The 23,003-nt window shown below is 43.8% G+C and overlaps 4 protein-coding genes across 20 annotated transcripts; 2 read left to right on the top strand and 2 right to left on the bottom strand.

Annotated features, from left to right (window-relative positions):
- Positions 1-57: 57 nt before the first annotated feature.
- On the top strand, positions 58-9,200 carry LOC110486708 (ataxin-7-like protein 3). Of its 11 annotated transcripts, none has more exons than XM_090196997.1 (15): positions 74-462; positions 847-926; positions 1,074-1,186; positions 1,314-1,446; positions 1,542-1,713; positions 1,836-1,936; positions 2,038-2,060; positions 2,359-2,404; positions 4,518-4,555; positions 4,644-4,712; positions 4,849-4,892; positions 6,531-6,602; positions 6,964-7,100; positions 7,191-7,514; positions 7,864-9,200. In XM_090196997.1, exons 3-14 carry the CDS (start codon positions 1,136-1,138, stop codon positions 7,388-7,390), a joined length of 1,086 nt encoding a protein of 361 aa, XP_090053123.1. In that variant the 5' UTR covers positions 74-462; positions 847-926; positions 1,074-1,135; the 3' UTR covers positions 7,391-7,514; positions 7,864-9,200. The 11 variants fall into 11 exon arrangements, with proteins under 11 accessions (XP_090053125.1, XP_021414169.1, XP_090053123.1 ...); XM_090196996.1 differs by having other exon boundaries at positions 130-462; positions 2,038-2,096; XM_021558494.3 differs by having other exon boundaries at positions 60-462; positions 7,191-9,200.
- On the bottom strand, positions 8,835-13,185 carry LOC110486710 (transmembrane and ubiquitin-like domain-containing protein 2). Its single transcript, XM_021558499.3, has 3 exons — positions 12,838-13,185; positions 11,516-12,088; positions 8,835-11,397 (listed from the first exon to the last, which is right to left on the bottom strand). Exons 2-3 carry the CDS (start codon positions 12,073-12,075, stop codon positions 11,028-11,030), a joined length of 930 nt encoding a protein of 309 aa, XP_021414174.2. The 5' UTR covers positions 12,076-12,088; positions 12,838-13,185; the 3' UTR covers positions 8,835-11,027.
- LOC110486707 (ankyrin repeat and SOCS box protein 16-like) lies at positions 13,147-16,137 on the bottom strand. Of its 2 annotated transcripts, none has more exons than XR_016486029.1 (7): positions 15,904-16,137; positions 15,298-15,674; positions 14,813-15,080; positions 14,244-14,652; positions 13,996-14,078; positions 13,630-13,743; positions 13,147-13,536 (listed from the first exon to the last, which is right to left on the bottom strand). XR_016486029.1 is itself a non-coding variant. In XM_090197003.1 (7 exons), exons 2-7 carry the CDS (start codon positions 15,629-15,631, stop codon positions 13,351-13,353), a joined length of 1,404 nt encoding a protein of 467 aa, XP_090053129.1. In that variant the 5' UTR covers positions 15,632-15,674; positions 15,904-16,137; the 3' UTR covers positions 13,147-13,350. The 2 variants fall into 2 exon arrangements, 1 of the variants encoding a protein (XP_090053129.1); XM_090197003.1 differs by having other exon boundaries at positions 13,986-14,078.
- Positions 16,138-16,196: 59 nt separating this feature from the next.
- LOC110486706 (homologous recombination OB-fold protein) lies at positions 16,197-21,194 on the top strand. 6 transcript variants are annotated; one of them, XM_021558490.3, is made up of 10 exons: positions 16,197-16,406; positions 16,605-16,655; positions 16,896-17,918; positions 18,052-18,138; positions 18,279-18,413; positions 18,986-19,094; positions 19,756-19,841; positions 20,013-20,141; positions 20,291-20,483; positions 20,588-21,194. In XM_021558490.3, the coding sequence occupies exons 1-10, from the start codon at positions 16,404-16,406 to the stop codon at positions 20,638-20,640; spliced, it is 1,869 nt and encodes a 622-aa protein (XP_021414165.3). In that variant the 5' UTR covers positions 16,197-16,403; the 3' UTR covers positions 20,641-21,194. The 6 variants fall into 6 exon arrangements, with proteins under 6 accessions (XP_021414165.3, XP_036797306.2, XP_090053117.1 ...); XM_036941411.2 differs by having other exon boundaries at positions 18,055-18,138; XM_090196991.1 differs by having other exon boundaries at positions 16,235-16,406; positions 18,279-18,432.
- Positions 21,195-23,003: the final 1,809 nt, after the last annotated feature.

Consider the following 23,003-nt stretch of genomic DNA (forward strand, 5'->3'; position numbering starts at 1 on the left):
CATGAGAACTAATCGATAAACGATAACCGTGATTATTTCACCTCTTCCCTTTCCGTCATTAACATAAATGGCCACTCGCGAGAGGGGGCGAATCCAGACAGCCGAGGTTTTTTTCTATTTAATTATTGCATATCCAATTATAAATGAAATGTATGCACTTAAGTACACTCACTTGAGTTGATTATAAGTTAATTCCCTTTCTCTGCCATTTCCCCCTACTTTAGGCCAAGTAAAACGGCACGGAGAACCTCGGTGATCGTTTAGTGAGGTCTGTTAGGAAGGAAAATGGCAGCCTCTTTTTACATTTTCTTATTTCCCTTTGACTGCTCTGTGGGATCACATTTAAATCACTAGCTAATAGCTACAACATGAATCATCCTAGCTAGATACAATGTAGCAAAATAATCTCTTGTCAATGTCCAGCTAACGGTTCACGGTTCAATCATAGATTGGTCGTTGATGGTGAGTGCGAGCTGACCAGTATGATATTCTCTGTAAAGAAATCATTGAAATAATTGTACGTACCCGTATTAGTAAGATTATGTGCAATGAGCTGATTTGTTAGCTAGCTATATTTTTTATATCGGTAGCAGATTAGGAAAATATTTGTTTTGCTAACTAGATAGCTAGTTAGCTGTCTATCAGTTGTTACAGCGTTCTATCCTAGCTAATATCGAATGTTAGCGCAAGCTAGCACGTAGTAGCCGTGTCTTAATGCTCACTCAAGTGTCTAGACAACACAACTGTTCTGGTTTTACTTTCGTTTTTGTTCTGGTTCTGTTTTGTGTAGCCGCAACACCATATTTACTAATTCAGTGAAATGTATTTGTTTATTTGTTTCAACAGCTAACCAAAACAATATCAGGCAGTCACCTCTGCCAACTATTAGCGAAGAAGAGGTCTCAACTGAGTATCGGTGCTCCTTTGTAAGTGTTGATTCAGTCTCACTCTGGGACTTTTGTTGGGTTTTGTCCAACAAATGGATAATCTCTTGTCTCATCACTTATTTTTTTTTATTGTTTGAATGACTGGGTTATTTTAAATCACTAAATGTGTGTATTTCCTGTTTTCAGCTATGTTGTCCCCCATAGCTGTGCCATGTAGAAGGCAGTGATTCGCCCTTAAACTTTTGCAAATGAAAATGGAGGATATGTCTCTGTCGGGCCTGGACAACACCAAGCTAGAGGTGAGTAGTGGACTACACTTTCACCATCCTATCATGTTTGGTGGTAGTTGTCCTGCTTTAAAACAGGAAGTTGCTCATGTAGTTTCCTTTCCTTTGTGACTGCTTAATTTTTTGCTGCCCTCCACAGGCCTTGGCTCAGGACATCTACTCGGACCTGGTGGAGGACGCCTGTTTGGGCCTGTGTTTCGAGGTGCATCGTGCTGTCAAACAGGGCTACTTCTTCCTGGATGACACGGACCAAGAAAGCATGAAGGACTTCGGTTAGGACCATAGTGCTTTCTCCTGGGTCTGGTTAATTTCTCTGCCTTTAATGTGTTAGTTTATCTTTCATGTATGTTCTTGCCTTGCTCCGTAGAAATCGTTGACCAACCAGGAGTGGACATTTTCGGGCAAGTGTACAATCAGTGGAAAAACAAGGAGTGTGTGTGTCCCAACTGCAACCGGAGCATTGCTGCGTCCCGCTTTGCCCCTCATCTGGAGAAATGCTTGGGCATGGGGCGCAACAGCAGCCGCATCGCCAACCGCAGGTCAGCAAGGGGTACTGGACATGGACAGTGGACACTACACTACAATGTAAAATAGAAAACAAACCAATACATTCCTCAAGTGAATGGGCAATTCGGATAATTTTCTTGATATTGGTCTACAGAATAGCAAGCAGTAACAACATGAACAACAAATCGGAGAGTGATCAGGAAGACAATGATGACGTCAATGACAATGACTGGTCGTATGGCTCAGAAAAAAAAGGTGAATAAAACAAGTGTGAATCCCTGTCTGAATGTTTTTTTGTGACTTTAGCTGAACAAGCACATCTGCTTGTCTTACACCCCTCTATTTTCCCTCTACAGCTAAGAAGAGAAAGTCAGATAAGGTATTTTTACATTCTTTGAAACAACATATACCTTTGGTAAGTTTCATTGCTGTGGAGATATTTATTCATGTTTTGTATGTTGTGTTTTTGTCCACATGTAATTGCAAGGGGGCCAATAGATTTAAAAAAATAACCTTAAGGATTTCTGGTATCCCTTTCATTTTTTTACAAATTCAATTGGATCAAGGGGTGTGTGCTTCACTTTTCCTGTTGCATGCTTCACTAGTTGTTTGTGATATGTTCATCTAGATCAGTGTGAATCTAAATTGACAGTTATTTTTGTGTATTATTTCCTTAGAATCCAAATTCACCCAGAAGATCAAAATCTGTAAAGCATAAAAATGGTGAGTATAACATTACCTCTTCGTACCCATGTAAGATGGAGGTTAAGTGACAAACTATAAGCTGTATGTCGTTTACATTTCCCATCTGGAATGTAAATATTTTCCAATTGAAACACATGATTAGAATGGCATTTTTCTTTTTTAATCTTCGTGGCAATCAGCAGTTAAAACAATAACAAGGCATCGTCCCCGCCCCTTATTCTATAAAAAGCTGAGAGATTGTGCTAGAAATTTTTACCACTCAAATTAATAAAAAGAGCTATGGATACAATGACTGACCATCGTGATATCAAAGTTATAGTTTTGAGGCTGTATAGTGTTTTGTTAACAAACATTGAAGTACAACAAGTTCTGATGGGGTATAACAGTTTAAGTTATATTCTTCAAGAATCAATGGGTACATATCATTAATTTATAAATCCTAAATGGATGTAGCAACTGCATATTGCCCCCTTTTTTTTTATTTTATTTTTTTTAATGTCATTTGTCAATCAGCATTCATTTTACTGATATTCATACTAAATTACATGCATTCTGATATACAGAATATTATATGTGGTCTCATGGTATTTTGTTTGTTGGGAGTTGTGGGAATGTTCTAGAGTCCAGACTCTGTAGCCTTGAAATGGAAGTGTGTTGGTGAAGTCGAACATAGAGCCCACTCCTGAATACACCCAATTTATTGCCCAACTTTGTGTGTGTTTGTGTGTGTGAAAGTTTTAGAGTAGTTGGTTGAATGGTTGGGGATGTTTTACACTCTGGTCGTTTCAGCATTGCTGGGGCCAAAGCCTTGTTGCAGATCAGGAAGCTCCATGCGTGCTGTTGAGAGAGGATGCATTTCCTCAGTGATCGGAAGGGGCTGATTACTGCCAGGCCAGCTCTATAATGCCCTCCCCCACTTCAATGTAGGGTCAAAGGTCAACCCAGGAAGAATCTGGGAAATGAACCTTAGCAGAGACCCAGGGTGTCTCAAATCCTCTATTGAGAATGTTAATGTGGCCTTCTGGATTCTTCACGATAGATGGCCATTGACGGAGTCTGCTGCTTAAATCCAGGTCAAATGCACAATGTTGGCAGAATACAGACGTAGTGCAGTATGAAAAGGATCACAATGTTGGCAGAATACAGACGTAGTACAGTATGAAAAGGATCAGAAACAGCATTGAAGATGAGGATAAGCAATTAAGATATAAGGCAAAGGCCGACTTCATGCTCCACAGTCTCCTGTTTGCTTGATGATTTTAATTTGACATGGATCATGGTGCAAAGTTAATGAGCTGAGAATGACTTACAGGAAGCTGACAATTGTGTGCAATAAATCACAGTTCAGCCAGCAGTTTTCAGTTCTTTGTATGTAATATATCAATTTATTTTATGTATTGTGTTATATATTGTTTAACTAGTTCAACACTTGAGTGAAAAAAATAATGTCAGATAGCCTGGTCCCAGTAATGATAGACTACAGTCATGTCTCTAAAGCAGACCAGCTGTTTATCTCTTAGTTTCTCAGGTGACTCAGCAAGTCCTCTTTGTGCATTATCCTATCCATTATCTACTTGACATATTCATGCTTTTGTTTGCATTTATTTTTGTTTTTGTTGTTTGTATCATGTCTTCATTGATTCTTGATTTCCTGATTGTCCCTGTTTCTTTAAATGGAGCTGAAATGAAAAGGTGCTGCTATCTTCTATGGAGCGTCAAGGATGTTCCTATGTAATAAACGACCTGAACTCAATCCACACCAGTTTGATCGACCTGTCATTTGTGGTTTTGGCCCTTAAAGTGCTGCTCAATTTCAATCACAGATTGATTAAACCATTAAAATATATTTTGCCATATGCTTGCTATTGCAGCACGTACATAATCAATTATGTTCTCTTACCTCACTGGTCAATAGCTAAAGAGACCTTTGCTTCATCCCATCATAAACTGTACATTTTACGTATGTTTTCTTAGACATAGGACTCAATTGTTTGTGACATGTAATATTGTGCATATCGCACTAAATGTAATCACTGCTTTATTTCATAGTTGGTGGTGGTTGTGTGCATCATCTGTGTCCTTGGGAGTCTGGCAAGTAGACTGATAGATCATATGCTGTTCTCTTTTTCAGGGGAGCTTAGTAATAGTGTCAATGCAGATCCATACAAGGTAACCAGAATCCATTTTTCTGATGGTTCACACCTACATATCTATTAGTGTGTTGATGTCTGTTATCGTTCTCTCTCCCTCACTGCAGTACAACTATAACACTGGCATCAATTACGAAACTTTAGGCCCTGACGAACTGAGGTCTCTGTTGACAACAGTGAGTCATTTTCATTTATCTATTCTACCATCCATCCACAAGTCTAACTGTATTGGATCATATCTAAAATCTCAAGACATTTATCAGCAGTGTGTATGACTGGCTTGTCTCTAACTACACTGCCCCCTGTCTGCAGCAATGTGGAGTGATCTCAGAGCACACCAAGAAGATGTGCACCAGGTAGGGATTACTCTGCACGCAAACACAGCACATGCACCTCTAATAGTCTTGTCATTTCTTCCTAATGTCCTATCAGCTACACGGAGTGCACACACAAACCTTTATCACACAAACTCATTAATACTTTTTGTTTCTCAAGCGCTGGCACGAGATGTTAGCTTAAGTCAAAGTTGCTGATTATGATCATGATGAGCCATTCAGGGTTGTACTGTGTCAGACCGACATCTTCCTGGAAGTTTGATGTCAATGTCAGTACGTCTTGTGTCCATCCCTCAGCCTGCCCCTTAGTATGGACCTTACCAGGTTCTCAGAGGTGTTTGTTAAACTAGCTAGTCAGGAAGGTCTTCCGTGACTTGAATGATGTGTGTTCCGGACAAGTGGTAAACCTGTGGCCCAACTCCATTATGGAGGCTGCCAACAGACACTTATGGTTACTGTTCTGCATGTTGTTTCTGTGAGACCTTTAACATGATCAGTTTCAGTGGTGTGTTGTGATCATGTGTAGTTGGGACTGATTTCTGGGGAACACAAGTGGCAACTCTATATGATTCTCAATTATTTTCCATTTCCTTTAACATACAGTATTTGTTAGATGATCGGGCTCAGTTATTGGCACATTTTCTTTAAATGTATACTGAACAAAAATATAAACTAAACATCTAAAGTGTTGGTCCCATTTTTCATGAGCTGAAATAAAAGATCCTAGAAATATTCCATATGAACAAAAATTGTGTGTATTAATGTGTGTACATCCCTGTTAGTGGGCATTTCTCCTTTGCCAAGATAATCCATCCACCTGACAGGTGTGGCATATCAATAAGATGATTAAACAGCACGATCATTACACAGGTGCACCTTGTGCTGGGGACAATAGAAGATTAGTCACACAATACAATTCCACAGATGTCTCTAGTTTTGAGGGAGCGTGTAATTGCCAGAGAATTTAATATTTATTTCTCTACAATAAGCTACCTCCCAACGAGAATTTGGCAGTACATCCAACCGGCCTCACAACCGCAGACCACGTGTAACCACGTCAGCCCAAGACCTCCACATCCGGCTTCTTCACCTGCGGGGTAATTTGAGGAGTGGGAGGGGGGGTAGTGAAAAGTATTTCTGTCTGTAATAAAGCCCTTTTGTGGGGATAAAACTCATTCTGGCTCCCCAGTGGGTGGACCTACAGTATGCCCACCCATGGCTGCGCCCCTGCCCAGTCATGTGAAATCCATAGATTAGGGCCTGATTTCCTTCCATGAACTGTAACTCGGTAAAACCTTTGAAGTTGTTGCATGTTGCGTTTATATTTTTGTTCAGTATAATACCAAATTGTGTAAAATTAGTGAAACAATTCATATTTGATTGGACTAAACAACAGATATTTTCCAATTGGACTATGTAAGACCCTGATTGGACACTGCCTGCCGTATGTGGTGAGAGACTAACTGGACGCTGTCAGTGAGCAAACATTGATCTCTAACCTCCAAACTCTGACACCTGACCCATCATCTGATTGGTCACTGGCAGTGTCTGTCTCTCTCCCACTCTTGTCTCTGCCGTGGCCCTGGGTAGGCGGGGCCACTGTGCATTGTGGGCAGGTGTTTCTCAGGTGTTTGTAATGCCACGTTGTGTCCCTGCCAGGTCCCAGCGGTGCCCCCAGCACACGGACGAACAGAGGAGGGCCGTCAGGGTGTTCCTCCTGGGGCCGTCCGCGTGAGTGTGCCCCTCCCCCGCCCCTCAGACCTCCATTGGTTCCGACTGGTTTATTCCTAGAACTGATATATTCGATCTTGACTGGTGCCTGTGGTGTCCCTAAATGTACAGGTGTTTGCTTGAGGAGTTGTATTGAATGACTATGTATTTATTGTGGATGTTTTGTGCCAGTTAGATGGACAGGCCTTATCATTGAGGGTGGACTATGTTAGTTACCTACTGTATGAGCACTCATGGGACCAACTGTATGGCCTGGATGTGTACTACAGTAGGTGTGCTGTATGGCAGATTGAATGGCTCCACCATGTCTCCTGCTGCTGTCTGTGGCTGGTCTGATCTGAGCGGCTGTTGTCTCTGTCAGGTCGTCTCTGCCCGATGCAGACACGATGGTGGAGAGTGACTGCTACGACGCCTCAGACGGACAGGTTCTCATGAGTCGCCTACAGTGGGACGGATCCTCAGACATCTCCCCCTCCGATTCAGCCTCCTCCAAAGCTAGTAAGAGAACCGAATTCAGGTCCACATTCTGTACATTCATACAGTGGAGGTCGGTCTCATCTCATCCCCTGCTCTCGATCTCTCTCTCAGGCACCAACAACTCCGATTCTAAGAAGCCCAAGAAGAAGAAGAAGATGTCTCTTGGCCTAAACAGCACAGGAGGAGGGGGAGGCAGTGGGAGTGGAGGGGGCAGTAGCTCCCAGACTAGTCTAGTAGGCCTATCCAACAGAAAGAAGAAGCCCAAGCTTCCTGTTCCCCCTGCACCCAGTATCTATGACAACCTAAACTAGGGTAGTCCCAGTCTGCCCCCACCCCCAGGAAGGTGACTGGAGGGTGACATGGAATTCTGAACCAGGCTTCATCCACTCATCCAGCTCTCCAGCCTGTCAAGTCATGGTCTCATACCTAACAGAGGTACAGATACCTGTGTCCTCTCAGAGGCAAAGATGATAACCCATTAAATCACATCCACTCACTCACTTTAATATCAGCTCTGATTAGCCCAGGGGTTGTAACTTCTCTTTTTTCATAACTGGACACAGCACCCCTTCATTTGAACGCCATTCTTATTTGTTTGTTGTTGAATACAATATTTAGCAATTCCAGTTATAAAGAAACATGGATTGTTCACTTTAATTATGTTTTTGTTAATCAGTGATTTAGGCTTCAGACATGGACCAATCACACTCCGCTTTTTTGCACTCTGATCTGTTTTCTCCTGAAAACAAAACATTGCTTTATTTTTGACTCTGTCTCTGTTTAGGAGGGGACTTGTGGACTAATTGCATCACCTTACGACTACAGCGTTGTTATTGTGGTGGAGGATGTCAGTGCCATCTTGTTGTTTCACCAGTATTGGGGTACTTGATGGTGGCTTTATCCGTACTAGCATTGTATTGCACAGTGGTGTATGTGTGGTTGCATGTGTGTATGAATGTTTGTTGTGTGAAGTTGACTGTTTTCCGTGTTGTGTGTGATTTAAGTTGTTTTCAGATTACTATGCATCTCTGAATGTGCCATTGTGGTTGAGTCAGTATATGTGTTGTTTTGTATATTTAACTTTTTTGGTTTACATTGACTGTGTCAAGTGAGAATGTGTATTTAATGTCTGCACTCAGTAAATTGTAAATGCAGATGTTGACATGTATCATGGAGTGAGCCAGTGTGTTTTTGTATACTGATACATGTGGTATGATGACCTATGTAAAAGAATCATGATTTAATTGGATACTGTTTACATACACGGTAACCTCTCTACCATACACAGCTTCATGCTAAACAGTGCTTCTTCCCTGTCTATCTTTACTGTTTCATACTCAGTCTGAAGTTGCTCTAATCTGCTTCAGCTGCAAATCACAATATCACTCTATACAAGTTGTAGATCTCGCATTGCTTCCTGTTGAATAATGCTAAAGTATAGTGGAGTCAACCTGCTTTTTTCCCCAATAATACTCTAGGTCAATCTGCATCACTTGACTTGATTTAAAAGTCTGTCTCTGCTTGTGTGCAGTGTCTATGCGCTTGAAGGAATTCAAATCCGCTGCCACTTGCAACAGAAGTGCCATGGCTGTTGCATGGGATATTTCAGACTGTTATTCTTGCCATTTTCAGTTTTACTCTAGCTAACGAGTTAAGTTTGATATGTTATTCATTCCTGTTTGAGAGGCCCATCAGACTATACTCGCTGAGAATCTTATATACCCTGAGCTTTCATTTAGAACATTCAGCCAGTGATTAAGTATGACATCACTTTAATGTGCACTAAAAGAATCAACCTTCAAGTGAAAAAACACCTATTTTGGGTATGGATTATTTAATTTGTTCCTCTTTACTGACAGGGTAAAGAATGTCCTGTATTACTAATGCTGCGTAACTGTTTATTTGTGTGTATCGGTGTGTCTGAACAATATGAGTGTGGACAAATGACGCAATAGAAAGTGTCTTCACAAAACAAAAACAACTTTTTTCATGCACGTGTGTGTGCATGTGCAAATATGTCAATTGTATATTAATGTGACGCACAGCTAGATTTTCTTTATATCTCAGTTTCCCAAGTGTACAGAGGTTTCTTTGTCTGAGTAAAATTAAGTGTCATTCAGATTTCTTGCGTTCTGTCATTTTGTCCAATATCAGACATACTCCCTCTTTACACAGGGACTGATTGGTTTGAATGTCTTTAAATCTGAAGCCAGAGGAAAACAATCAAACTTAAGGGATAAAGAGATTTTCCCTCTCATCTATGTTAAATTCCCCAACAGAAGTCCTGATGTGTCCGATGTGGTTTCATCCCATTCATTCTATGTACAGTAAATACATATTTACAGTATTTTCTAAACCAAACATGTTGCTTATTTTCATGCATGAACTTACATGGTTTAAAATAACTAATGATATTAGCGTAGAGTAATTCAAGCAACAAAAATCCTTAAACTGTTTTGCCTTGCAATAAGGCAGTTGTTACAGTCCACAATAACTACGGTGAAAGCTCATTCCCAAAGAACTGGAAAGAAAGTAGAAATATAACCACCACTCCATGGTGAGTGGTTTCAAAGTTGCTCTAGAGTCAAGTCTAGTTGTATAATCTTCATTTTGTTTCCGTTGCAACTGAGGAAATGAATTGCTCGTTCAAACACGTACTACAAAAAGACTAAACGTTTCTGGAACGTTAACGTGTATATAATGAAAAGAGTATGTGGCCATGATGTGAAGAGATGCATTATCCTAGGTCTAGATTCAATCAGATCAAGTGTTAACCGGCGATAGCTGATTTCTGGCGGTGCACCTGCGTTGGAGCTGTCAAATCGGTGAGTGGCTGCTCTTTATCACAAAGCCACACCTGTCCTACTTGCATTAGAAATTCAGAACGAGAACGTGGAGGCTAGATAGAAATTACGCTCAAGTTGAAAATAATTAAAATAAAGATTTCTAATCAGCCTCATCGAGGTGTAGATTACATCTCACATTCCATTGTTCGAACTTGTAAACAAGGCTCCGTGGTATTGACTTAAAGCAAAGCACGGTTTCGACTGCTACAGTTTTGCAGTTTAACTGACGCTCAGCCTAGAATGACAATTTCCATACACGGCCACATAGATAAGTCAGATTTCAAAATTCATAATAAGACACTTAGGTCATCACCTTTGTGCACAAATCATCCATTGAATTATTCAAATATTTGTAGCTGATGCCAACATTTTATATTCATCAGTCTGCCATGTTTTTGGATGATGTCTGCGCTGCTGTGCACACTGAGTGCTAGTGTGCATGTGATGTTGATCTGTATAAACTAGATTCAACCCGGATATAGACGGACATGAATTGGCGTATGCGAACGTGAGTAGATATCCTTGAAAACAAAAGGCGGACGGACATCTTTGACACAGTCTCCAGTTCTTATACCTCAGTGGATTGACAGCACTAACACTGTTCCACCTCCCACAACTTCTATACGGATGTCGGCTAAAGCGGATCTGATTGAATAGAGACCCTAATTTCTGAGAGCAACCTAACACAGAACAGGTTATGTGAAGCCAAACTGGCCAGAAGATGTTGCTGACACAGTGGACCAAGCAGCCTGTGGTCCTGGGTGTGATGCTGATGGTTCTGCCCTATAAAGGACCAGGAGGAGCTGGACCCACTCAATGTTTTTCTGAGAAGCAAAATTACCGCTCATTATTATCTCTGCTTCATACTAACAAACACACATTCCAGATAACTTGAATCTCTGCACATACAATCAATCTCATATTATGCTATTTGCTGGTGCATGCACAAACAGAGGCACACCCACTCTTAGGATTCCAGTTGAGCTCTATGGTGTCTAAGGCAGAGAGGCCCCCTGACTCCATTCATCCTCCTGACACAGTTGTTTTTCCCTCTCATTCTCCTGCCCAGATGAGGGCCCTTCCATTCTGCCTCCTCTCCTGCTCACCGGCTGTGCATTCCAAAGATGAGGAAGCTGAAGAACACAGTGACTCCCACCAGGGAGATGGTAGCAGGGGCTGTGAAGAACTGACGGTAGTTGATGCGGAAGTACCAGACCACGGCTAACATCACCACAAACACAGGCACCACCAGGCTGCTGGTGCTTAGAGCCAGGCCTGCAGCCCTGATTCCCCCACTAGCCCCAGAGCGAGCTGCCTCCTCTGGGCTGGCCTCCCGCAGCACCTGGGACACGTGGCAGTGGATCACACTGTTGTGAGAGATGTTGAGGGAGAGCAGAGTCCGTTTGGGATCCTGAAGCAGCTGGCCCTGGTAGATCAACTTGATCTGACGCTCCCGCCCTGAGAAGTGCTTACTAGAGGGGAGAAAGAAATGTCTCTAAGACTGTATGGGAGAGATATGCATGTTCAATAAATCAAAAAAGAAGGTTAAACACAGAAAATGTATAATGAGAGCTGCCATATCATACTAACCTCTTCAGTAGACCCACTGTATCCTGGGGACTCAGGACTGCCACCTCTTCTGTGTCATTCAGGAACTTCAAACGAACCGTGATGCTGGTGCAGGAGACCCCTGGGCTCAGCTTCTGAACCTTGTCTTCTTCCTCATAGTCCTCCTCTTCCTCATCATCTTCATCATCATCATCAGGCTGGTATGTCTGAGGTTTCTTCCCCTGGATATTCAACAGCAGGTCAACTCCAGCCCCTGCAGTCCCCTCTCCTGTTATCTCACCATCTTCCCTCTCAGACCCAGGCTCCCCCTCCTCTGGCTTGTTCTCCTGGGAGGGTGGAGGTGTTTGCTGCTCTGGGGTGTCTGCACTGGGTGGCCCTCCACTGTAACTCTCATGGCCCCCCAGCCCGATTAGAGAGGCGTGGGCACCGACTGTAAGAATGGTGCTCAGGATGTGGTCTCCCCGATCTGCCACTTGCGTGGAGAGCCAAGCCAGGACCAAGGCCAAGACCAGGAGTAACACACCGCTTACTGCAGCCACCTCGTCTCCCATCCCGTCCATTGTCAGTGCACACACCGCCATCTGTCCTTTGTGTCTGTTGAAAAGTAAAAGAGAAGTGAAAGAAGTGCATAGATACATATGAGTAGAAAGCCTATGAGCAGAGACCTGTATTGCGACTGTCACTGTCAGGGACAGAGACCTGCATTACAACTGACAGAGACCTGCATTACAACTGTCAGGGACAGAGACCTGTATTACAACTGTCAGGGACAGAGACCTGTATTACAACTGTCAGGGACAGAGATCTGTATTACAACTGTCAGGGACAGAGACCTGTATTACAACTGTCAGGGACAGAGATCTGTATTACAACTGTCAGGGACAGAGATCTGTATTACAACTGACAGAGACCTGTATTACATCTGTCAGGGACAGAGACCTGTATTACATCTGTCAGGGACAGAGATTAAGTGCTACTTCAAAGCAACCGTCTATAGTTTCGTAAGTGATGGCCTGGCAATATTGTCACAAAAGTTAGCTAGCAAACCATATAATGACAACCCAGTTAAAACACGTCACTAATGTGTTTACTACTACATTGTGCATTCGTTGGAGAACTAGCTAGATACAAAAGAAAAAGGTTTTTTAATGTTTATACAAACGTTAAAATACATATTGGTAGGTTACTAGCTAGGTATTAGGTAAGCTAGCAAGCTAGTCATAGCAACAAGGACGACCTTCGTTTGCTAACTTTCACTACATTGCCAAAATGCTTTCTATAGATGTTCTTATTAAATGCACACACAAGTTATGTGCGCATTTTAATATAAGAGGTGCGCTTACCTGCTATGTAGTCAAATCATGTTTGACGGCATGCTACCATGCTAATTTAGCCACAGCCCCGATAATAAAACTGGAGTAGAGGGCCACATAAACACAGATGACGTTACGCCACCAGCACGTAGGTCGGTTAGTGCTTTCAGGGATCCTTGGGACGTCCAACTCTTGTGTAGCTGGCACGCAAACGGGCACAAGCAAGGAAACAAATAATGGTATAAATATAAATACTAAAAAGTGGCTTCCTCTCCTCGCATTCTCTCTCCTTCATGTGCTGAACATAGAGTACAGATGAAAGCAATAGTGTACCTGTAGTGGGTGGTTCGTCCATACAAATGCAATTCATACAAGAACATAAATTAGTTCAGAAAAATAGTATCACATTTTCATAGGCAAAATAAAAAGTTGATATATTAATAAATTAATACAGAAAACACAAATTATTGCAACCATAATTGTAGTTATTGTAAATGCCAATCATTCTCTCTCTTGGCTTCTGTCCCATGTGTTTCACTTTATTCACCGGATCTCCCCGTCATTCCGAAGTAGTAGATACTCCATCAGAGAGCTGGGGATGTCCAATCTACTGATAGCTGCGTCGATACCTTTTCCTAAGTGGCGGCGCAGAGCACAGCGGCACAGGTGCTGCAGGGAGCGGGGCTGGCTCGTCATCTGCCTCACAGAGTCAAAGAAACCCTGGTGCGTCTGGGGACAGAGAGATGGTGAGGGAAATGGAAGAAGGGCATTAGATGGTCAAGGCAGTGAACGAGAGAGCTGAAAACGGTGGAAAGGACAAACCTCATGTATCTCAGGAGGGATAGACTGCATCCATTCCTCACAGGAAGGGACAACAGCATAGCAGTTCAGCATTACCTCCAGAGTGGCAGGGGAGAGGAGGCAGAGCTTCAGCATCTATATGGAGGAAATCTGTGGGTTATTATTATTATCATGCCCTCCAAAATGTATTGTCTACGTAGAATTGCAGGGAATTAACTTTAAAACATTTTCATAGCGCCCCCCAACTGAAATAAAATCAAGCTTTTGCTGGTGCACATATTTCATCCCAATAAAATATAATTAAATGGGCCCAAATGCAGCCTCCAACTGGCATTTTTACACCCAGCTTGGCCCAACACACTTTTCCAATTGCCCACCCTGACATACCAAGCTTTTACCGGCCTTGGCCTGTGGTTTAGGAGGGAGCGTGCTACAGCCTCCGGATGCTGGTCTGGAAAGTCTTCCACCACCTGCAGACAGGAGAAGGAGAAGAAGTCTGTCTTATCTACCACTCACTGACTATGAAAATAATTAATATAATTAAATAACCTTATGTCCAAATGGATCTTACACTTTGACCACATAACTCTCTGTAGCTCCCTCTGCCTCCCCATATGGCCCACCCTTAACCCCACCTGTAACAGACAGTCCATGGGTGTGTATCCTGCACAGTTCTGCACGTCTGCTTTGGCTCCGTGTTGTAGTAACATTTCTGCAATGCGTGGGCTGCAGTTACTACAGGCGTTGTGTAGAGGTGTGTGGTGTTTCCTGCCTGCAGTGCAGGGGTCAGCCCCAGCTCCCAGCAGCATCTGGACCATGCGGAGGTACCGCCCAGCCTCGGCAGGCCTCTCAGCCCCACCACAGGCTGCATTCAGGGGGGTCTCCCCCTCACGGTTCCTGGCTGACACGTCAGCTCCATGGGACAGAAAGAGCTTCACATGCTCCTCCATACCCCGACGAGCCACCACATGGAGGGGCGTTATCTTTGTTTCACTGGTCAACACATTGGCCTCTGCCCCACCCGTCACCAGCAGCTCAGCACACCTGAAGAGAGTAGAGACACAACCTTATGATCTTATCATTCATTAGCACCCACATCAACAGACCCACCTGCCATATAACTTTTGAAACATTCCTCTATCTATAAATAATAGAAATGATCACCAGGCATAGTGTCAGTATGGCTAAGAGCGCTGTCACTCACTGAAATGTCTGGGCTGTGCTGCAGAGGTGAAGGGGTGCACTGCCGTCTTCTGCCAGCAGGTCAGGGTCTGCTCTGTGGGCTAGCAGCAGCTGGACACAGCTGTCATGGCCACCTATACAGGCATCATGCAGGGCTGTGCTGCCACCAGGGTCAGCATCCACCTCCGCCCCTCGAAACAGCAGCTCCTCCACACAGCCTGAGTGTCCCTTGCTGGCTGCCAGACGCAATGCAGATGTCTGCTTGATCTTGGAGCTCATGGTCCACATCCCTGCCAGAGGGACAGAGAGTATGTACATTATTTACCTAGCAGATGCTCATAGCCAGAGAGGCTTAGGTATGTTTAGAGGATAGAATAAAGAGAGTCGATGAGCGGTGATTGGGGAATGATTGGAAGATCTATAAGAAAGGCACAGATAGGTCTAACAAAAAGACAACAGTGAAGCATACAGTAAAAGTGAGTTTATATATCTGCGTTTGACACCTACCCAGCTCTGCAGCCCACACCATCTCCTCATGTACTGTTTCCATCAGTGCGTTGACCATGCAGGGGTCCTTTAACACAGTGTGCACTCCCTTCATGTCCCCACACATTAATGTGTTGTGGATTGTGGTGTCTCTGCATCGGGCCTCATAGACCCAGATCTCCTGGAGGCCCTGCTGCTGTCTGGGAGGGGGTCTGGAGGCCCGGGACACAGGTGGCCGGCTCATGGCCCTCCTGTGGGCCAATGCCTGCCGCTTATCCTTCCACTCCTGGAGCTCCTGATCCACTTTCAGAGAATGCAAGGCGGCTGAGCTGAAGGCAAATGTGTCCCTGGACATGACACCCAAAGCTGGAGCAGAATCTCAAGCAACCCACTGAGGTCTTCAAGCAACACATTTGAAACAGTTCCAATTTTAGTTGCTTACAGTGGACACAACATGACTCAGTGCAGCAAATTTGACTTAGACACCAACTAAAAACCTACTGTTATGGCCAATACTAAACGAAAATCAAGACAGAGACAACAGAGACAACACTTTATTTTGTCTCTGGTCTTTGAAGATTGTATTTACATAGTATCAATGTTGTGTGAATATAGAATTCTACTCACCTTGAACTTGTCACCACTGTGAATTCAGATTTTTTTCATGTGAACTCAAGTAAGTTACTATACAAAATATAGCACATTTGCTGTTGTGGATAATGTAATTTGCATACGACTACTTCATGACGTGTTTTACAGACACGTCCAAATGTCCTTTCACAAGATATTGTTGCCCCAATACAAGTTTAGTGCCTGTTATAAATAGACGGGGAACGCAATCTGATATTCGGGGAACTGCATTAACTGAGATAGTCAGCAGGTGGCGACCCATCTCGCGAACGTCACGCAACGTAAACATTGAATACGTAATTACGTTTTACTTGAACGTGGCGGTGCCAATCTCACAAAATTTCGCATTTACAACATCTTGCGTTGCTTTAAAAGTTTTTTACGGCAGCAAGTACTGAATGGCTGAATTAAATGACATCTACACTTTCGATTGTTCTTATGTATCAATGTAAATAGACAGTTAGAAAAGACATTCGACACGAGATCGCATTGCTGCTATGGTAAGAATCAGTCATGTTTGTTTGCTAGCTCTGGTCCCCAGGTCGGTAGCTGCCACAAGTTTACAAATGAGAGAAGCTTCTAGATAGCTTGGCACGTAGCTAACAGTCTTAGCCAGCCATCTAGTTGGCGAAATGTAATTTACATCTAGCACTTTCTTAGTTGATGCTATATTTGAAGATGTCTTTCTTTTTCGACAGACTTGCAAGTGGAATGGATTATTTAACGTTGGGGAGGACTTCAATGATGAGGTGCTGCAAACTGATTTACAGTCAGTGATTACCACCTGCTGATATGATAGTTATGACAGATTATAGCCCTCTGTATAAATTCTCACATTGACATCACAAGCAATGTAGAGTACTGTTGTGAAACTATTTAGTCTAAACACCTCTGGCTTTCTTTGAATATGAGTTATACACTTTTGTGTGTGTGTGTGTGTGTGTGTGTGTGTGTGTGTGTGTGTGTGTGTGTGTGTGTGTGTGTGTTAGGATCTACTTGAGATGGACTGGTCTGCTCCATCAGTGTCTGCAGCACAGTCCTGTTTCCTCCGTTCAACTGCAGCATCAACTCCTGCTGCCCCCTATGGTCAGAATAACTCACATCAACCAACCACAGACGGCATACTTGCCCATAGGGGCCTGTCGAATGGCCCAGGGTCAGATAATTCAACACCGAACAGTGTAGGACAGTCTCCTGCTTTGGGTTTGAGACAGCTCTCTACATCTAAACCATTGCACTCATTCCCTCCTCCCCCTCTCCACCTTCCTACACTGAGTAGGGGACTGTGTACAGTTACCCAACAGAGCTCCTCACCAGCCCAACAGATGAAGTCAAACACAACAGGACAGCAAGAGGCCCCCTCGCCGCAGGATGACTTTGATGATTGGGATGTTGACCTGGCAGACCTAGATGAAAGTGACCCACAGATGAGCACTTGGGCTCAGGTCCGAGAAACTGCTCCAGCTGCAGATCTAACCAAGCCCAGCGATGACTCTGTATCCCCAGCCAAAAGACTACGGCCCACAGCCTGTGGTGGTGCTCAAACCGGGCCCAATGTGGGTCTGAGAGGATTCAGTACCTCTAACCAAACGTCTGGTCTTCCCAGTAGTAGTAGTATACTCCACAAGTCCTCATTCCCTGGTCCCTTCCCCTCTCCCCGCCCTGATCCTAGTGCTACTTTCCTCCTAGCTCCACCCCAAAGCCCCTTCCCCAGGCCTGTGACCCCCAGGCCAGTCAGAGGGCTTCCTTCCCAGGTACAGAGGCCCTGGGCTACACCTCTAGCTCAGGGACGCAGCCTTTTTGACCCCATCTCCCCAGCCCCCTCTAGTAGGTTTGGTGGACCCATGCCTTCCCTCAGTCTCACCCCACGTTCCCTCCACACGCCCGTCTTCACTAACCACTTGATTCAGCTGGTGTCCAACTCCAACAAGACCCCCCAGAGACCGGGTTCTGACCACATCCGGCCCAATACCCGCCGCTTCCCCGGGCCTGCAGGAATCCTACCACAACAGGTGTGTCTCTTTCTGCTTCTGTCCCTACCTGCCTCTCTATCTGTTTATTTGTAGTCTAACTAATCTCAGCAGTCAGCAATGTGCTTGGTTGTGATTCTAAGCTACTGCGGGGTTCCATTCTCTCTCCTTAAAGCAGCTCCATGGGCAGAGCCTGGATGACATCGTGGTGGCCATTCCTCAGACACCTGCACATGGGGCTGTGGCTCGGCTGCCCAGTCAGGTACTATCACACTGATGTGTAGCCTATACATTTACAGAATGTATCATGTGTCATGATATTAGTTAACCTTTTTGTCCATTCTTTATTATATCATGTTGCTTTATGAACATGTGATGTGTGTGTAAAAAAAACTTGTCCAGGTTCCCAGCTCTCAGACTGAGGAAGAGGATTTCAGTGGAGGTCCGTGGGCAGTGATGAAAGCAGAGATGGGATTGGACGAAAGGAACTCCTCCTGTTTTCTGCACTCTTACAGCGTGGCCATGGTACTCCGCAAGGTGACCAGCACATTTAGCGGTATCCAATTTACACAGCCTATAGTAGTGTAAATGGCATGAAAGGTGACTGAAAGGCTAACAGTGTTCAGGCTGTGCGTGACCATGTACCCTTCAACAATATGTATCATTTAACATAGCATATTTAATGTTAGAGGCTTTAAATGCCATATCATCTGGTGCAAAAATGTAACACTTTGGTAACACCGTTTGCATAATTTGACTTCATGAGCATGTTTTTCTGCACCCAGGGCAGCCTCCCTGATAGAAGTGGATGGGCTGTTTTTCTCTATGTTAATGGCCCTTGTCTCTGTGGTGGCACTCTATCAGTATAATCAGGACAAATGACAGGCCTGTGCCTGGGGTGTTAGTAGTTATTATCCCAAACATGATCACACATTAATCATCTTAATGGTTATTCTGTTGTTTTTCCACAGTCTTAATGTGCCACTGCTTATGGCAACTCTGCATGAGTAATTGAGCTGTTTAATTAATTAAAGTTAATGATTGGAAGTTGTTTGAACTTGTTTTGTAGTGCTCTAGTACGAAGGTCTCTGTCTGTATCTCTCTCTCAGGCGGCCCTGAAACAGCTGGTGAAGAACAAGGTCCCCAACATGGCTGTGGTACTAAAGAGCATCCTCCACACACACGCTGATGCCAAGGCTGTGTTCAGGGATCCCACAGGTAAGGCCTACTGGTGGTACGGTTGTGCTTGTAGGTAGAACTGGCCACACAGCCATTTTAGTGAGTCTGTGGCTGGCGGTTTCATTGTCCCTAGGGCCCTCTTTCTTTCATTTTCTTGTCTCTTTCTCTCATTTTCTTGCAGTTCCTCTCTATTTCTCTCTGAGTACTGCTTGAACCTAGCAGGTCATCATGGCCTCAGGAGAGCCAGCATGAGGACTCCTGAGCAGATCTATTAAAGTATTTACTTAACCTTAGTGTTGTGCTTATTAGTGATTCTATCATCATGGATGAGCATCAAATGAACGTGTATTAGCACATGCTGATCACCACGGACTATTAAGTCTCAGTGATCTGTGCATTCCCTCCTGAAGTGTGGCCCATGGTGCTACCTGTCAACAGATTACCACTGGAGGGGATGCACTGATTACTACACTGTTTTCATTAGCAGGAATAATGTAATCAGTGTGCTCCATGTGGAATGACTCAATCACATGTATTTTATACAGCCATTTTTACATCAGCAGTTGTCACAAAGTGCTATACAGAAACCCAGCCTAAAAACCCTAAAAAGCAAGCAATGCAGAAGCACAGTGGCTAGGTATGCTGTTTTGCTCTGACTGCACCGGTAGAACACAGTAGTAATTCGTGTGTCTGACTGTAGGAGAGATGCAGGGCACAGTGCACCGGCGCCTCCTAGAGGACAGACTAGGGGAGCTCAAGACGGGGGCGTTACTGTTGCTCAAACAGGTAGGACTTCCACAGGCCACACACCTCACTATTTACTACTGTTTCATTGCAAATCATTTGTTGGATTCTTCAAAATGATTGATGAGCCACTGACAATAGTCACAAAAACATACTGTGTTGATAATTTCTGGTGTTAGCTGTAGACCCATAATTAGTTGCCTCTTCATGAAGGTGGGTGTGTTCTCTCCGTCCCACCGTAACCACTACCTGAACGTGACACCCAACAACCTCCTGAGGATCTACCCTCCTGACGGCTCGACCCCGTCCTCCACACAGAGCCAGCTGCTCCCACTCCCCCTGGTGAGAGACCATTACCAAGGCCTGGAGGATATCTTGTTGTTATCCTAGGCTGTTGGGAGTTTGATGTAACAATTACCAATCATTGAGTACAACTTGGTGTCTTGACAGATGTATTGTATTTGTTTGTCTAACTCTACTGTTGAATCTAGGAGCCAATGTTGGAATCACCTGATCAGTCCTCCAGTGTCCCAGGAGCCCCTGTGTCTCAGATGGAGTTGTTCTATGATAATGATGATGAAGAGGATGTTCGGGCCCCACAGGTCTCTGCAGACTCTGGTGCTGGCTCCTCTAGTGTTCCACAGGGCCCGCCGGCTGCACCACTGGACCTGTCCTGGGACGCAGGTGGGACTTGGATATGCATATGAGTGTATGTTCTTGGTAAACCAATCAGCAGCTCCACCCTGTGTGTTTGTTTGATTTAATTTGTCTGTCTCTGTGTTGTGCAGATGACCTTGATGAGCTTCTTGGGGAGTTGCCTGTTGAGTCCTACTGCCTCTGACACCTGCCCACCTACCCCTTACGGACAAGGTACATTTATACAGGGGAGATGTAGGACAACTAAGCTGTCACTTACATGTGAATTTGAGTTTGGTGCATTCTGACCGCACGTTGGATGCCTTTCTACCTGATTCCCCCGGAGAATCTTGTCGCCTGAAGTGCTATCATTTTGTGTTTGGTGTGCTGTGACCGTTAATCGCACCATTATAAATTGCATGTCGGCCGTGTGGGGGGAAAAACTCTGAGATGTTGGGAACTGGGACTGTCGCTCCCGCGTCTCCCCAATTTGAATTAAGCTTCACTACCCATACTGCTACGGGTACATCCCATACTGCTACGGGTTCATCCCATACTGCTACGGGTACATCCCATACTGCTACGGGTACATCCCATAGACAGTCATTCCCCTGTTTGAAGACCTGCTGGCTGATGTTTTGTATATTTTTTTACTTCACAGTGCAGTCTCCTCTAAATCATAGCTAACTACTGTATGTGCACATAATGTCTTGTAAAACATGTATATATTAAAGAAGACTTCTGTTCAATAATACACTATACACAACTGAAATGGTCTCTGATTTTCTTGTCTCTAATTTGCGGTCTTTGGAGTGATTGAGAATTAAAATGCATGAGAATGCACTTACTAATAGGAACAGTATATGGAAAATCAAACATTACAATTAAATATCCATTTAAACCCTGGCTTGATTGATCCACACTTCTGGTTGAATTGCATTGTGGTGGTGTGCTGTAATTAGGCACCGGTGTTGCAAGGTTTCATTGGAGAGGCAGAGTATCCTGCTGTTCATAGCCATTGTCCATTTAATTGGAACTGCAAATCTTTTTCTCAAAGTTTTTAAACAGTTTTCTTGTCTTTCAGTCAACTAACACTATTTTAAACATTGATGGCTCTGATGAAACATGGTGTGAACTAAAGTATCAGCCTGAAGTGAATGACTTTAAACATTGTCTCCTGGAGCCTTCTGACTGTCATTCTCTGCCATGCTCTTCTTTCTCCATTTCTGTCTTATTGCCATTTCCTCTGTCTTTCCTATCCCCTTCCTCTGGCTATGTTCTGGTCCAGCCTGTTTACCATGCATTACAATTGTGTAGAGACTTTAGGGGAGGGATTTTCTGGGGTTTTAGTCTCTGTGGAGTTAAATCCTTCTTTCCAGCTGGGCCAAATATATTCATCCAGCTCTGTCTGGTGGAGCCCTGGGCGGCTGGGACAGTCACAGCCTGACAAATGGGGTCTTATCTGGGCTAAAGCAGCAGGATGGGAGGCCCACGCCAAAACTTTCACCACCACCAACCTCTCTCCTCAGAGGCATCACTATACATCCAGATCAGCCTTACTTTCTGTACTACCCCACGCACCCCTCCAAACTTCAATTGGAGACAGACTGACCTACAATTCAAATCACCTTGCATCCTAATTAACTACTCAGTATTGGCCAGTCAGCCAACATTTTCCCATGATACATCACTGTTTTGATGTTCTCGAACACGACCATGGTCTTTTCTTTTACCTGTGGAACTTTTGGCCATATCCCATTTTCCTTACCTGAACATGTACTACCAGTAGGGGGCAGTGGCTCACCCCCCACTGCTGTGTTTTGCCTTATAGGCAGTGTCGGTGTGTATGTAAGACTTATTAAAGTCTCAGCTGGTAAGATCTGAGCTGTTGGAGGGTAAACCCTACTGTCTTTGTTTGCACGTGTTCCAATTATATATAGGTGTAACAAGGTGGATCTAGTCGGCTCAGATCCAGTGCTGTATTTTGTATTCTCATGCTGAAACCAGATGTGTGTGTGTGTGTGTGTGTGTGTGTGTGTGTGTGTGTATACATACTACTGTTCAAAAGTTTGGGGTCCCTTAGAAATGTCCTTGTTTTCCATGAAAACATACTCATTTCATATGAGTTGCAAAATGAATTGGAAATATAATCAAGAATTGGAAATATAATGAAGACATTGACAAGTTTATAAATAATGTTTTTTTAATTTTTATTGAAATAATAAGTGTCCTTCCAACTTTGCTTTCGTCAAAGAATCCTCCATTTGCAGCAATTACAGCCTTGCAGACCTTTGGAATTCTTGTTGTCAAATGAATGTCATTGTTAGTATTGCTGTCTTTGATTTTTTTTTTATTGTAAAATAATAAACATATTATAAAAAAAAATATATAAAAAAAATTGTTCAGGTAATCTGAAAAGATTTCACCCCATGCTTCCTGAAGCACCTCCCACAAGTTGGATTGGCTTGACGGGCACTTCTTACGTACCATACGGTCAAGCTGCTCCCACAACAGCTCCATAGGGCTGAGATCCGGTGACTGTGTTGGCCGCTCCAATATAGACAGAAT

This window comes from Oncorhynchus mykiss, chromosome 13, assembly GCF_057628025.1.
Source record: "Oncorhynchus mykiss isolate SJ-2025 chromosome 13, ASM5762802v1, whole genome shotgun sequence".
Classification (NCBI taxonomy): domain Eukaryota; kingdom Metazoa; phylum Chordata; class Actinopteri; order Salmoniformes; family Salmonidae; genus Oncorhynchus; species Oncorhynchus mykiss.

What these genes read in the sequence shown, in the direction of transcription:
- LOC110486706 (XM_021558490.3), top strand. An exon ending in CAGGAATCCTACCACAACAG is followed by an intron (nt 17,919 to 18,051) that starts GTGTGTCTCTTT and finishes CTCTCCTTAAAG; the next exon opens with CAGCTCCATGGGCAGAGCCT. An exon ending in AGCTGCTCCCACTCCCCCTG is followed by an intron (nt 20,142 to 20,290) that starts GTGAGAGACCAT and finishes TGTTGAATCTAG; the next exon opens with GAGCCAATGTTGGAATCACC.
- LOC110486707 (XM_090197003.1), bottom strand. Translation starts at nt 15,631, where the DNA reads ATGTCCAGGGACACATTTGCCTTCAGCTCAGCCGCCTTGCATTCTCTG. An exon ending in GGTGTGGGCTGCAGAGCTGG is followed by an intron (nt 15,081 to 15,297) that starts GTAGGTGTCAAA and finishes TCCCTCTGGCAG; the next exon opens with GGATGTGGACCATGAGCTCC. An exon ending in TAAAAGCTTGGTATGTCAGG is followed by an intron (nt 13,744 to 13,985) that starts GTGGGCAATTGG and finishes TCCTCCATATAG; the next exon opens with ATGCTGAAGCTCTGCCTCCT.
- LOC110486708 (XM_021558492.3), top strand. Translation starts at nt 1,136, where the DNA reads ATGAAAATGGAGGATATGTCTCTGTCGGGCCTGGACAACACCAAGCTA. An exon ending in ATCTGTAAAGCATAAAAATG is followed by an intron (nt 2,405 to 4,517) that starts GTGAGTATAACA and finishes TCTCTTTTTCAG; the next exon opens with GGGAGCTTAGTAATAGTGTC. An exon ending in TTCCTCCTGGGGCCGTCCGC is followed by an intron (nt 6,603 to 6,963) that starts GTGAGTGTGCCC and finishes TGTCTCTGTCAG; the next exon opens with GTCGTCTCTGCCCGATGCAG.
- LOC110486710 (XM_021558499.3), bottom strand. Translation starts at nt 12,075, where the DNA reads ATGGCGGTGTGTGCACTGACAATGGACGGGATGGGAGACGAGGTGGCT. An exon ending in ACAGTGGGTCTACTGAAGAG is followed by an intron (nt 11,398 to 11,515) that starts GTTAGTATGATA and finishes TCTCCCCTCTAG; the next exon opens with TAAGCACTTCTCAGGGCGGG.